The sequence below is a fragment of the Panthera leo genome, chromosome C1, assembly GCF_018350215.1.
Source record: "Panthera leo isolate Ple1 chromosome C1, P.leo_Ple1_pat1.1, whole genome shotgun sequence".
In the NCBI taxonomy this organism is placed as follows: Eukaryota; Metazoa; Chordata; class Mammalia; order Carnivora; family Felidae; genus Panthera; species Panthera leo.
The window spans coordinates 31,673,468-31,686,684 of record NC_056686.1 but is presented as its reverse complement, the minus strand read 5'-3'; the positions used below and the strand labels follow the sequence as shown (position 1 = coordinate 31,686,684).

At 47.9% G+C, this 13,217-nt stretch overlaps 1 protein-coding gene across 10 annotated transcripts in view; it reads left to right on the top strand.

Annotated features, from left to right (window-relative positions):
- The window catches only part of SCMH1 (Scm polycomb group protein homolog 1), a 186,580-nt gene that overhangs the window by 163,804 nt on the left and 9,559 nt on the right, over positions 1-13,217 (top strand). For 7 of the 10 annotated variants that reach the window (XM_042949860.1, XM_042949866.1, XM_042949863.1 and 4 more), the window contains 3 exons: positions 528-728; positions 2,107-2,208; positions 2,456-2,653. In XM_042949860.1, the coding sequence (XP_042805794.1) occupies positions 528-728; positions 2,107-2,208; positions 2,456-2,653 (501 nt within the window). The remainder of the gene's footprint in view (positions 1-527; positions 729-2,106; positions 2,209-2,455; positions 2,654-13,217) is intronic. The other 3 variants (XM_042949868.1, XM_042949869.1, XM_042949867.1) reach the window with 1 other exon arrangement.

Here is a 13,217-nt window from a genome sequence, read left to right as displayed (position 1 = left end):
CTTTCTTTGGATCTGAGTGTTAATGCAAAAGATAGCAAAGGGACTCTACCACCCAAAACAGAAATCAAGGCAGGTCACAGTGGTGTGACCATTCTAAGTGCAAGCCCAAACACACACTAGCACACTCTGGCTAATATTGCCATGGCCCCTACCATCCCTTACACATATAAGACCTACAGGAATGTGTGAGGCAACCAAGTACTGAACATGGAAGTACATACATCTGGGGAGTTGTTTAGATTCTCTTTTCAGTGCACAGAAGACCAAGTATAAGTTCTGTGCCTTGGCTTTTGGTCTGGGCTGTTCTTCCAGCAGGCTCTGTTCCCAGAGCCTTTGGTCATGCAATCTGGGCTGGTTGCAGCTGGATACAGCCACCCTCTGCCCCCTCCCAGTGTTTCACCGGCCTAGCAGCTGAGAATCCTGCTAGGGACAAGAGCCCAGAGGGTGAGACACAGAAGAGAGCACCGTTCTGTCACTTCTCTACCCTGGACGCTCTTTAAGCTGTTTTGACTCTTTGTCTCCCGCAGTTTGTATTTACTTGAACAAGAATGGCAGCACAGGCCCCCACTTAGATAAGAAGAAGGTCCAGCTGCTTCCTGACCATTTTGGGCCAGCCCGCGCCTCCGTGGTGTTGCAGCAGGCTGTCCAGGCTTGCATCGACTGTGCTTATCATCAGAAAACCGTCTTCAGCTTCCTCAAACAGGGCCATGGTGGTGAAGTGATCTCAGGTAAGCACACTTGGGCCGGTGTGGCCTCCTCACCAGAGGGGCAGGCCTTCTCAACTGGCTCATTTCTGGCAAAGCATCCTGGTTCCTACGACAGTCATGCCTGTAGGCTCTGGAGAAATGTGAAGGGATTCTGTTCCTTTTCAACAACCAGAACCCCTCTGAGCCTTATGCACCCCTCTGCCAAGTAGAATACCATGCAGACTCTGCTTAACCAAGCTTCTAAGCAGACTCCTGTCCTGTCTACCTGCTTAGCCTCTGCGTACAGAAAATGTATGTGTGTTGCTTTAAAGGCATTCCAGAAGAAAGAATCCAGAGGGACTGCATTGTGGCAACAGGAGTTTCTCCAGATCGCCATAGCCTCCCACCTGGCCTCAGGGGACCAGAGAACTCTTAGGTTCTTCCGGCTCCTTAGCTGCCCAGGCCTAAGCCAGCCCTGTTACAAGGAAGTTGAATCCCAGAGCAGAGTGGGGAAAAACCATTCCCTGTCTCTTTCCTGCTATGAGAGTTTGATTCAACTATGCTGTTTTTTGTTTTCACTGAGAATGTTCACTTTTTCTGCTGTGCCCTAGTTCTGTTTCCGTGTTCCCAAGTCCAAAACCCCATTCTATACCCACCAAGTCTATGAAGACTTGACCTGGAGCCTTTCAGTCTTAACTGCATGATCCTCATAGTCTCCCACCCCTTCCCTCTAACAGGTTGCAGTATCCAGTCTCAGGGAACCCAGCTGACTTGGCAGACCCTCACGGATACCAATATTCTTTTAGAAGACCCCATAAATAACTGTATTTTGTTAGCAAACATTTTTTGAGCCTTTATCTGACGTCAGAGGTTATTGCCAGGCACTGGCTGGGGAGGAAGAGAAAAGATGACAGGAGAGAAGTATTCTCATGTGCGAGAAATGTGTAAAGGGTGACGTGGGAGCCCTGGCGAGGGAGTAATTGGCTGTGTGGAGGGGAGGGCACGCACGGAAGACATTGTTCTAGAAGTCGGAGGACTGCTGGGGACTCCAGCTTTCCTTTCCTTGGGAGGCCGAGGCTTCCGGGCAGTAGTCTGCAGGGATGAGGCCTTCTTTGCGCCTCTGTGGCGTTGCTGTCACCCACACCTTTCCTAGGGTTCTTCTGTCCCAAATTTGATTCCCGGGACCGGCCTATCTCGCCATTTCCTTGCTGCCCTCAGAGACAAATGCAAAGGCCTGCTTTTTAAGGATTATACAGATATTTTTTGAATAGAGATAGATAGGGAGGAAAATAAAACCAAGCATGGAATATTTCCAAATGCCGCTGAAACTCTAGTGCCCTGACACAGATCACATTGTGCACCCAAACCATTGCCGGCAATAGCTGTATTCTCCTCATCTGCCCGGTTTCTCTGTTCTTAGGCAGTACTTATGGAAATAGAACCCAAAATGAGCAGATCTCCCGGAGGAGGCCCGGCCAACTGATGGAGCAGATAGAGTTGTGTTCACAGTTGTTTTCACAAGTTGAGTAAAATCGCCTCAGAGCCCCAGGTGCAACAGGCCTGGCCTGGCCACTCCCATTACTGCAAGCCCTTTGGAGGTGGAGGCAAAAATCAAACCCTTGAGGGAGGGCGGGGAGGGGAGGAAACCTGGGCACCGACTGCTTTGTGTAACCAGGTGAGCCTGAGGCAAGCAGTGGGCTGGGCTCCTCCGCCCGGCCTGCCCTGCACTGCCGGGCTGACGCGCTCGCCCCGTTTCCTTCATTCCACAGCCGTGTTTGACCGCGAACAGCACACCCTCAACCTCCCGGCAGTCAACAGCATCACCTACGTCCTCCGCTTCCTGGAGAAGCTCTGCCACAACCTTCGCAGTGACAATCTGTTTGGCAGCCAACCCTTTACACAGACTCACTTGCCTCTCACCACCACCGAGTACAGCCACAGCCACAGCCACGACAGGTACCTACCAGGTAGGAGCTGGGATGGGGCCTGGGCTGAGAAAGGGGCACAGGGCTAGCAGCAGCGCCAGTGGGGGCCCCGGGGCTGGCCCTCACACCCGCTAGCCCGGCACCTACTCTCTGGACTCCTGGCTTTCTGCGCCTTACCTTTGCCGCAGGCGCAGCCAGGGACTCCTTGGTTTTCTCCCATCTCTGCTCTCTCCAGGATTTTGTTTCCTATCTCTAGGATTAACCTTCTGTCCTCTGGATTTTTATCCCTAGAAAACGGTGGTTCAGAGTTCCCCTCCTGAGCCCCCACGGCGTGTGGCACGTGGAGCCACCATGAGGTCGCAGCACGCCTCCCAGTGTGAAGCTGGCGGCAGAGGCCTAAGGTAGCTCTCCCTTGCCAGCAGGAAGGTTTAGTCTCAGGCTGCAGAGTGAGAAGTGTGCTCCCCCGTGATTGGCCGTCCACTCTTTCCTTTGGCCCGTGGCCCGAACTCCTCCAGCACTGCCAGTCTAGCAAGTCAATTCAAGTTCCTGCCATTTCCAACGAGGCTGGAAAATAACTTTCTTAGTTAGCATAGCAGACCCGCAGCGGGAAAGCGGATGCCACGTGGCCGGATCAATGACTAAGCACTTCCAAGAGAGGTTAAAGAGTGAGTGGAACTCAGCATCTGGAGCCCCAGGACACAGAACGACAGGGAGCGGAGGAAAGCTCGATCCCAGTAGCGAGGTAGGTCGTGGTCAAGAGAGGAAGCAGAGGCACTTTAGAAGAGTCTCATGGACTCCTCCTGGCCGGAGGACCAGAGAGGTGGTGCTGTGAGTGCTGGGGCTGTGCTGTCCTTTGGCGAGGGAGCCCAAGTCTGAGAGGTGCCCATTTCTGACCTACACAAGTCTTGTCACCACACTGCCTCCCCTGGCATCTCTTTATCGTTGTCTTAACAGAGTCCACTTCCGGAGAACGCGCTCGGCAACATGACTACTCACCCGGCCCCCCCACCCTCACCTCTGTACCTCTGCACCCCAGTGAGCACTGCCTGTGTGACTTGTGTTCAGGGCAAAAAAACAATCTGAATTTCAAATACTCCTTGTGAGGGCCAGACCATCTGGTCCCTGCAGGCATGTCTGTGCCCCCCTCACTGATCTGTTGCTTGGGAGGGATCTTCTCTAAACCTTTTCTCCTGCTTTCTTTTATCATCAGAATCCGAGAACAGAAAGAAGTGTCCTTAGTATGTTGCCCTGGGGGTCCGGGCTGGGTATGGCAGACATGGGGCAGACAAAGGCAGGTTGTCAAATACCCCAGCTGTTGGCCTTCAGGAACTCTGAGCAGCACTTAAGTGATGAAAGCAAAGCCTACCCGAGATTCTGGAAGAATGCGTACACGAGAGGGGGTAGTGAACACTGAGGGTAGCTGCTCATCTAAAGAGAGATTTCTCCACGAACCAGGAGCCCAGAATTCTTAAAGGGAATAATCATCACTGAGGACTAAGAGAAAACTTACTGGTAGCAGCATGCAGGGACTGGCAGGGATGTACGTCATGGGCCCGCAGTCATGGAGGGGGTTTGGAATTGAGGCCTGACGTGCCCTGGGAATTCTGTTCCAGTTTGCATCTCTCTGATTCAGCTACCAGACGAGAGGAAGCAAGCTTTAGCCACTCTTCCTTCTTGCCTCACCAACTAAGAAAGAGACAAAGACCAGGGTTATCACATACCGTCCCCACTCCTTCCCTCATTTTCAGACAGATTCAGCCAGCTCTCTGCACCTTCTGGTGCTCACTGTCTAGCTTTTGTTTCCCATCCTGGGTGCTCAGCAACTTGGCTGCTCTTTCCCCAGTTTGTTTGCTTCTCTGAAGTGTTCTAACTGTGCCCAGACAAGCCAGAGCTTTGCCTAGATTTCTCACTCCTCTATGCTCCTTTGCTTATCTTGCCTGCCTGCCTTCCTGCCTGCCTGCTAGCCTGCCTTGCTGACCCTTTGCTCCACCTCTGATCATCTATCATTTCCTGCACTTCCCTGATGACTTACCCAAACCTCTGCCAAATAGCTGGATATGCACAGGGCTTGGTCTGCCCTTTGGATCTGCGGTTTATCACTCCCACCCTCCTGCGTGGCTATGCGCTTCTATTTCAGCATCCAAAGCTACCACTCCTCTTATCTAGGTACTTCCTGAGGTGCCTTCTCCCTTCCCTACAGCCTGCCTCCACACTTCCCTGGCCCTTAGGGTCGTGGCCTAACTGACCGCACAATTCCAGTATAGCAGATCCCATTAGGGTTCCTTACCTGAGTTGAGACTTAACTTTTTTTGAAAAACTCCAAACCTACAGACGAGCTGTGCAAATAGGATAGTGAGCAACCATGTACTCTTCATCTAGATTTCCCACTTAACTTTGTAATATTTACTGTACCTATTTCTCTTAGGCATACGTACATATATTTGTGTCTGTGGATTTTTGTTTACTGAACCATCTGAGAGTTAACTGCAGCTGAGAGACGTGATCCTTAATAAACTTTCCTATGTATCTCCTAAGAGTAGGAGTATTATCACACTCAAGAAATTTAACATGAGTAAAATCTACTAGCTGAGATAGATAGATAGATAGATAGATAGATAGATAGATAGATAGATGTTCTGTCTCTTTAGTTTTCTTTTATCTACAGCAGTTTTCCACACTTTTGTCTCTGCCTTTCCTGACATGACATTGACATTTTGGAGACTCCAGACCAGTTGTCAGACGCTCTGTGCCAGATGCTATACTAGCCTCTGGGGAGCCAGAGATGGAACAGACCGCATCCCTGCTCTGGGAGCATGCCAGCTGAGAGAGGACAGACATGCACGCGGTGTGAGCCTGGAACGGGCCCTGTGGCCAGCCAGCAGTGATGAAAGACGAGGACAGGAAGGGTTCCCGGCGGAGGGTGGAGGGGGACAGTGTCAGATTAGGGTCACTTCTTCAAAACTCCACACGTGGCCATGTCAGGTGAGAGGCCTGTGAAGGTCATGTGAGAGGGAGTTCCTTCCGGCCCTCAGCACTGACAGCATTAACAGGAGATAATTAACGTAGCTGGTTCCAGGGACTATTATCTTAGCCGTAATTGAAACCACCCAGCATTAACCTCTAGGTCTGCCGTTTGGGGATTGCCCAGATTCCTCTCTGCTCAAGGAGGTTCATTTGTCCCAAGGTGGTAAGTTCCTTGTGCCTGTTTTTCTAGCTGCCGTCCAGGGTCATCTGAGCTTATAAAGTGGTTCTCCTGCCAGAATCCTAAAGTGTACAGGATTCAATAAAGTCAGATAAGAAGTGTGAAATCTGTTAGGATGCATCCCTCTGTGGGGATGAAACCCTTCGTCCCCATGTGGGGTTTCCTCTTAGAACTGTCAGAGTTCCAAGATGATGCAGATGCTCATAATTAATTGAACCTGTGTCGAGTCTATTATTCAGTCGGCCAACCCAGAAGTTACTGGTTGCACAACACCAAGGTCTGGTTTAGGCATATGGGCAGGGGGCATTTCCATAGTAAACTAGGGGCCCAGGTCCTCACGCTCACAGACTTTACAACCTGGTAAAGAGGAACAAATAAGCAAACAGTTCATTCGTGATGATGCGTACTTTCAGAGGACACGTTCAGATTTCAGAAGTTCAAACCGGGTGTCAGGAGAGGCTTTCCAGAAGAAATGATATCTAAGCTTGGACCTGAAGGAGCAGGATAATCAGGTGGAGATGCCACAGACCCAAGGAGATGGAGGAGAGGAGTGATGAAGAATGTTCCTGTTGACTGAATAGCATGTCAGACTGTGAGGGACAAAGGGGAGCGTGACCTGTGTCAGAGGAACCGGATGTCTGGTACAGCTGACATACACAGTGGAAGAGAGGCATGTGAGAGACGAGGCTGGAGCGGAGGCAGCAGCCTGGTCAGGAAAGCTCTAACTGACCGTATTACCAGCTTTTTATCATTGAGCAGTGAGCACCCAGGGAAGGGACACAGTCACAGCGCTTCAGAGAGGTCACTCAGGATCCTGTGTGGGAGAATGGATTGGTACAGGGCGAGACAGTAGGCAGGGAGGCTGTCTGGAGGTTTGTGTGGGACTCCATGAGTCCTCTTAGATTTGGGGATAATCCTTTCCTTCGATACCCAAATCTAAATAACATCGAATGAACCCCCACCCCCCATCATTCAGACCTAGGGTTCCTGCTCTGACTCAGACTCCTGCAGACTCCAGACTCCTGCTCCTTCTTTCCCAGACCACTCTTATAGCTGACCGTCCCTCCCTTAGGTGCTTTGCCCCAAACATTTGGTCCAATTCTTCATCCTTCATTTCCCTAAGGAAAATGAATACAAAAATGAATACAATTGTAATAAACTTGTACTGGAGTTTAGTAGGGGGGTGGGGGAGAATTGCCACAAAGAACAGGAAGCATTTTAACATTTCTGTTTTATCTTAATGTTTATCTGCTGTTACAGGATGTATCCTATTGGCCTCATTCACCTTCGGCCTCAGCCTGCTGCCATTTCTGGGACCCACTCTAGGTTTGGGGGATTTTCTTCTCTGTTCTCTATTCCTTCCATCCCGTACCTCCTCTTTTTCCAGCTATCAGCAGGCAACTCCAGCTTAATATATTATGCAGAATAATTTTGTTTCCTCTTATCTCCAATTTCCCAGACTTTGTCTTTCAAAACCAAAACTATATAAATGTAACAATGTAATTATATAAATGAAAGAACCACATAGCCCACCCAGATCTTTACTTGCAACTCAAAGAACAAAGACAAAAGCTGTTGGTAGAGAGATTTGTTCCATCTATCCCGTGTTCTCTTTTTTCTGCCATCATGTGGATTATCCAGTTTTTTTATGATTTCTATTTCCTTATTGGCTTATTAGCTATAACTAATTTAATTCTTTGTTTTAGTTTAGTGATTGCTTTAGTTTATATTATACATTTTTTACATATCACAGTCTACCTTAGAGCCATAGTCTTATCCCTTTGCATATCGCATAAGAACCTTGCAGCTGGTACACTCTCCCCGTCTTCTGGCCTTTGTGCTATTGTTACCATACATTTTACTTTTACATATATTGTAAATCCCACTATACATTATTATTTCACTTTAAATAGGTAATCCTCTTTTAAATTTTTTCAATATAAAAAATATATTCTTTTAACATAAAAGAAAAAATTATTTTATATTTACCCTTTCAGAGTTACCCTTTCTGGTATTCTGGTACTTTCCATTGTTTTAGTGTAGAGCCAGAGTTTCGTATCTTCTCCCTGCTGAAGGACTTTCCTTAACGTTTCTCAGAGTTACAGTCTACTGGACACAAATTCTTTCAGTTTTGTATCTTTGAAAAAGTCTTTTGTTTTTGGGGTTGTTTTTTTTTTTTTTTTTTGTCTTTGTTTCTGAAAGATACTTTTAAAATTGACTCTTTTCTGTTCAGCACTTTTTAAAAGATGTCACTCCATTGTTTTCTGGTTTGCATTGTCTCTGATGAGAAGTCTGCTGTCATTCTTCTTTTTGGTCTCATGCTGTTCCCACCCCCCAGGGTGCTTTTAAGCACCCTCCACACCCCCCAGGGTGCTTTTAAGGTTTTCTGTTTATTATTGGTTTTTAGCCATTTGACTATGCTGTGCTTTGGTGAGGTTTTCTTCATGCCTCTTGTGCTTAGAGTCCCCTGAGCTTCTTGGACATGTGGGTTTACAGCTTTTTATCAAATGTGAAAAACTTTCTACCATTCTTTCTTCATATATATTTTCTTCACCTCTTCTTTGGAGACTCCAATTAGACATATATGAGTCTCCTTGAAGTTTTCCCACTGTTTAGTGATGCTTTTTAAATATTTTCAGCCTTTTTTCTGTGCGTTATTTTGGATAAATTCTGTAGCTGTGTTTAAGTTAGCTAATCTTTTCTTCTACAGTGTCTAATCCACTCTTAATCCATCTCATGTATTTTTATCTCAGACATTGTGTTTTCATTTCTAGAAGTTTGACTTGGGTCTTTTTATGTCTTTGGTATTTTTGCTTAACCTGCATAGTCTTTGCTCTGTCTTCTTGAGCATTTGAAATCTAGTTGTAATCACCTCTCCAGAGCTCTGACCCATGAACTGTAGCTGCCTTGGCCTATCTGGACTCGGACCCATCTCCTCAGCTCAGGGAGCTCACCGGCTCTGTCTAATCTTCCCCTGCCTCCACTGTGGCCTGGAAACACTCTAGACAGTGAGCTGAGAGCAAGCCTAGGGCTCACCTTTTTTGTTACCCCTTTTCAGGAATCACTGTCCTGCACTACCTGATGCCCAGTGTCTGAAAATGGTTATTTCATGTATTTTGTCTTTTTGTTTTCAGTTCCAAGAAATCAGATATGCCTAGACCCTGCTACTCTGCCTTAGTGGAAATCCAAAATGTATCCTAAAGCCATGTACATCTTACCAGTCTACTGCCTTTGCCATTATCCTCTCTCCCTTGGCCTGAGAGGTCCTTTCTGGCCTATCTGGTCCCCTCTCTGGTTCCTCTCTGCTCCATTTTCTACTTAATAGCCCAAATGGTATTCTTCAGGCATAAATGAGCTTATGGCATGCCCTAACCTAAAACTCTGTAGTGGCATTCTAACACACTTACAGTAAAATCCAGGTGTCCTACTCTGGTTTGCAGTATTCTGCATCATCTGGTCCTTGCCTACCGTGCCAGATTCATCTCTTCCTTCCATATATTTTAGCTACACTGTTTTTCCTCATTTCCCCAAATATTCCAAGCTGTTTTTCTACTTAAGATCTTTCTATAAGTTACCAGGCAGCAGCCCTTAGCCATTGTACCAGGAGACCTACAGCAGATGATTAGGTTCTACCTAAGCCATGTCAGCTCCTTGGCCCTTTCCACAGAATTCTCTGCAGGTGAGGGGCATCCTGGGTCATGTTCCTGTCCTTTGCAGTTTTGCAATTTTTCTTGGAGATCAAATGTTTAGATAATGCTTAGAATTCATTGGGGCTGCCAGCGAACCCTAAAACCAAGCACATTGTTTAGCATACCTCTACTTGGACGCTTCAGACCACAGCTGTTAAACATCATCTTGTCAAGGAGACCTCTCAAGGTCTCCTCATCTAAAAAAGCCCCCCTTGTTATTTTCTGTCTTAATACCCTATTTGCTTAGTAATATTTACAATAGTTTCTAATTTTTTTTTTTTTTTTTTTTAAATTTTTTTTAACATTTATTTATTTTTGAGACAGAGAGAGAAAGAGAGCATGAACAGGGGAGGGTTAGAGGAAGAGGGAGGCACAGAATCTGAAACAGGCTCCAGGCTCTGAGCTGTCAGCACAGAGCCCGACGCGGGGCTCGAACTCACGGATCGCGAGATCATGACCTGAGCCGAAGTCGGACGCTCAACCGACTGAGCCACCCAGGCGCCCCAATAGTTTCTAATTTTTTATAAGCTTGTATTTTGTCATCCTTCCCACTAGATTAATTATTCCTTGAGGGAAGGGACAATATCTGTCTTTTTCATCGTTCACAGTATCCGTCTCCCTGTCATGTAGCAAATATCTGATAATATTTGCTGAATTAAAGTGTACTAGAGGGTGTAGGACACGTAGTTCAGAGGACTTTTTTTTCATGAGGCAGACTTAAGCATACACAGGAACTGTGGTAGTCTCTGGGTCTTGTGTTGGCATAAGAATTTTCTTAGAAAATTCTAGAAATTCTTAGAAAATTCTAGTTTCTTTCATTTGTTTCACCCCAGGAAGGGGAAAGCATGGTTGTGAGCACAGATTCCTTGAATCCCAGAAATGGAAAGTGGTCTAGAGATGATCTAGTGTCTAGCCCAACAGATCGGGTGGTCATCTGACTTCTGCTTAAGTGCTCCCAATGACAGGTTGCTCACCATCACCTTTGGCAACCTATTTTATTGCTGGGCATTTCTGATTGCTACAGTCCTTCACTTTTGAGCCCAAATCTGTCTTCTTATAACTCCTGCCCCCTGTTTTACTGTCTGCCTTTCAGAAGATCCAATCTACCTCCAGTTCTCTTCCCTTCCCATGACTGTCCTCAGGTTATTTGTCACCCCTGACTTTCCTCCAGATCATGCATTCGTGGGCTCTTTCTCCTTTGCATGATTTCTAGACCTCCCCCCACCATTCTTGCCATCCTCCCCTGGGAACTCTTGTTTTTAGGGTAGCGTTACAAGGTGAGACGCCAAAAAAATCTGCTTCTGACTGGAAATCAGTGCATAAGGAAAGGCCTTTATCTGTCTGTTTACCTCTGCATATCCCCTCCCTAGCACAGGAGCTAGCACTCAAAGGATGCTCAACAGATGTTTGCTGAATGAAGGAATGAGCTCCTTCCCATGCTGACTGTTCTTATGTCTCTAACACATCCACAGCAAATTTCATTTAAATTGACCATATGAGATTGTCTTTTTAAAAAATTTTTCTTAATGTTTTATTTATTTTGAGAGAGAGAGAGACAGAGAGACAGAGTTACAAGCGGGGGAGGGGCAGGGAGAGAGGGAGACACAGAATCTGAAGCAGGCTCCAGGCTCTGAGCTGTCAGCACAGAGCCCGACGTGGGACTTAAACTCGTGAACTGCAAGATCATGACCTGAGCCAAAGTCAGACACTTAACCGATTGAGCCACCCAGGTGCTCCTCAGTGTCTTTTTATAGATGGGCAAACTGAATCCCAAGAAAAAGGCAGAGATCAGTGACCAGTGGTAATGCCAGAAATAGAACTCAAGTCTTGCAGCCCTAACTTCTGACCCTGGGCCAATGGTTGCAAAGTTCCTTTTAGCAGTAGAACTCCTTTTTGCAAAGGCAGGATTATATGAAAACTCTGGGATATAAAAGTTAAAACCAGAGCTGTTTTGCTAGAACCTGGGGTGAGACCCAGAGGCCTACTCACTTGGCCTCCCTCTGGAGGCCCTCGGGGATCTGTGGAGCACAGTTTGAGAGCACTGCAGTGTTCTTTGCTGCACTGTCTTGCTGAGGCGGCCAGGCCCTCGTCTGGTCGGCCTTAAGTAGACGAGGCCCTCCCAGGGCCCTCCCAGGCATGATTCTTCATCTGTCCACTGCCTCTCATTAGGAGAGCTTTAATGACCTGGCCTGGTGCCGTTGCCCCTGTCCCGGTGTTCAGGCCCCTCAACTCAGACTCCAGGCCTCCACTGCCATTCGTAGCATCGCTGAGAGGAAGAGACGCTGACTTGCATCAGCAGCTGGTGAGCCCCCCATACTGTCCTGATGACGCTTCACACGCTAGTTCGGGTGAGGCAAGTTGCGCTGTCCGCAGTTTTCGCCAGGTAATGAGGGCTCGGAAGGCGCATGCAGAAACTAGATTTCATCCTCTTCCCGAGTTACTGCAGAGAACGTAGGCTTGCCGTAACTCTGAGTGAAGGATAAATAAAATAACTCCCCACCTTGGTAAAGTCCATCTCATTCCATTTTCTCATTTGATGTTCTCAGCATGAGAGAGAGGGATTCCCCCCCCCCCCCCCCTTTTACAGATGAAGCTGGCGCTGAGAGGACAGACAGCTTGCACGGGGTCAAATACCTGGAGGAGGGCAGGAGCCCAGGTGTAGAACCCGGGCCTCCTGTTTGCTGGCTTGGAGTCCTGTGCTTGTCTCAAAAGTGGGACGCTGCTGTGGTCCCCTCTCCTGGAAGATAGGAATCTGAAGGCTCGTCTGCCTGAAGGGGTGGGCTGCAGTCCAGGTCCCCAGAGACTTCTCTCTCCGGGACCATTGCCGGGATAGGGCTTTGTCAGTCACACTCCTGAGATTAAGGGCAAATAGCTGGATTTGACACTAAGCCCCCGGTTACCCCGCAAGTTCAGGTAGTAGAAAGTAGTCCTAAAATCCTGACCCATCTTGCCATAGAAGTCTTATCGTGTGCCAGACTGTGTGTTTGACTGTAGTGTTGATCACAGGCCTGAGTGAATCCCAAGCGTTACCTGAACAGCCGACCTCTAAGAAAAGCCACAAAGGATGGGGGTGGGGGGTGGCCCAGGACCCAGCACTCCTCCTTTAGGCAGAGATGATGTGAGCAGGGCTGAGGAACTGACTGAGTGTGGGCAGAGCCCAGTCACGAGAGGGAGCCTGCTTCAGGTTCTGGAGTGCACTCATTAGGGGCTGTTGCCCAGCTGAAGGGCTGGGCCTCAGAGGAAGGGGGCTTCCCATGTTCTAAATGAGGAGAGTGCGGTTCTGAGAGAAGCACCTTGTCTACCCAGTGCCAGAGCCAAGTTCTAATCCAGATTCTGGTCTCCACGGCCCTGTTCTCACCGCCACATAAGCCCAGCTTCCTTGGGGTAGTTCTGTTCCACAAGGCAAGTATGAAAGGAGGGAGGGAACCAAGGAGCAGACCCTTCATAGACAGGCTGTTAGTTGGGCACTGAGGAGCATTTCTGAGATGTCTTGCTGGTTGAGGGGGTCACCTTTTAAAGTGTCCTCATCTAAGTAACCATACCTCTTCTCCAGCACCCCTGTCCCCTGCACTAGCATCTCGTGTGTAGGGAGGCAGCCTCTTCCTAAAATAGTTCTATTTGTTTTAAGGTTCTCCTTATCCAGAAAAAGCTTAAGACATCCAGACCACAAGAAACTTCAAAGACTATCTAATATAAAAGGAAGAGTCCCTAAGGA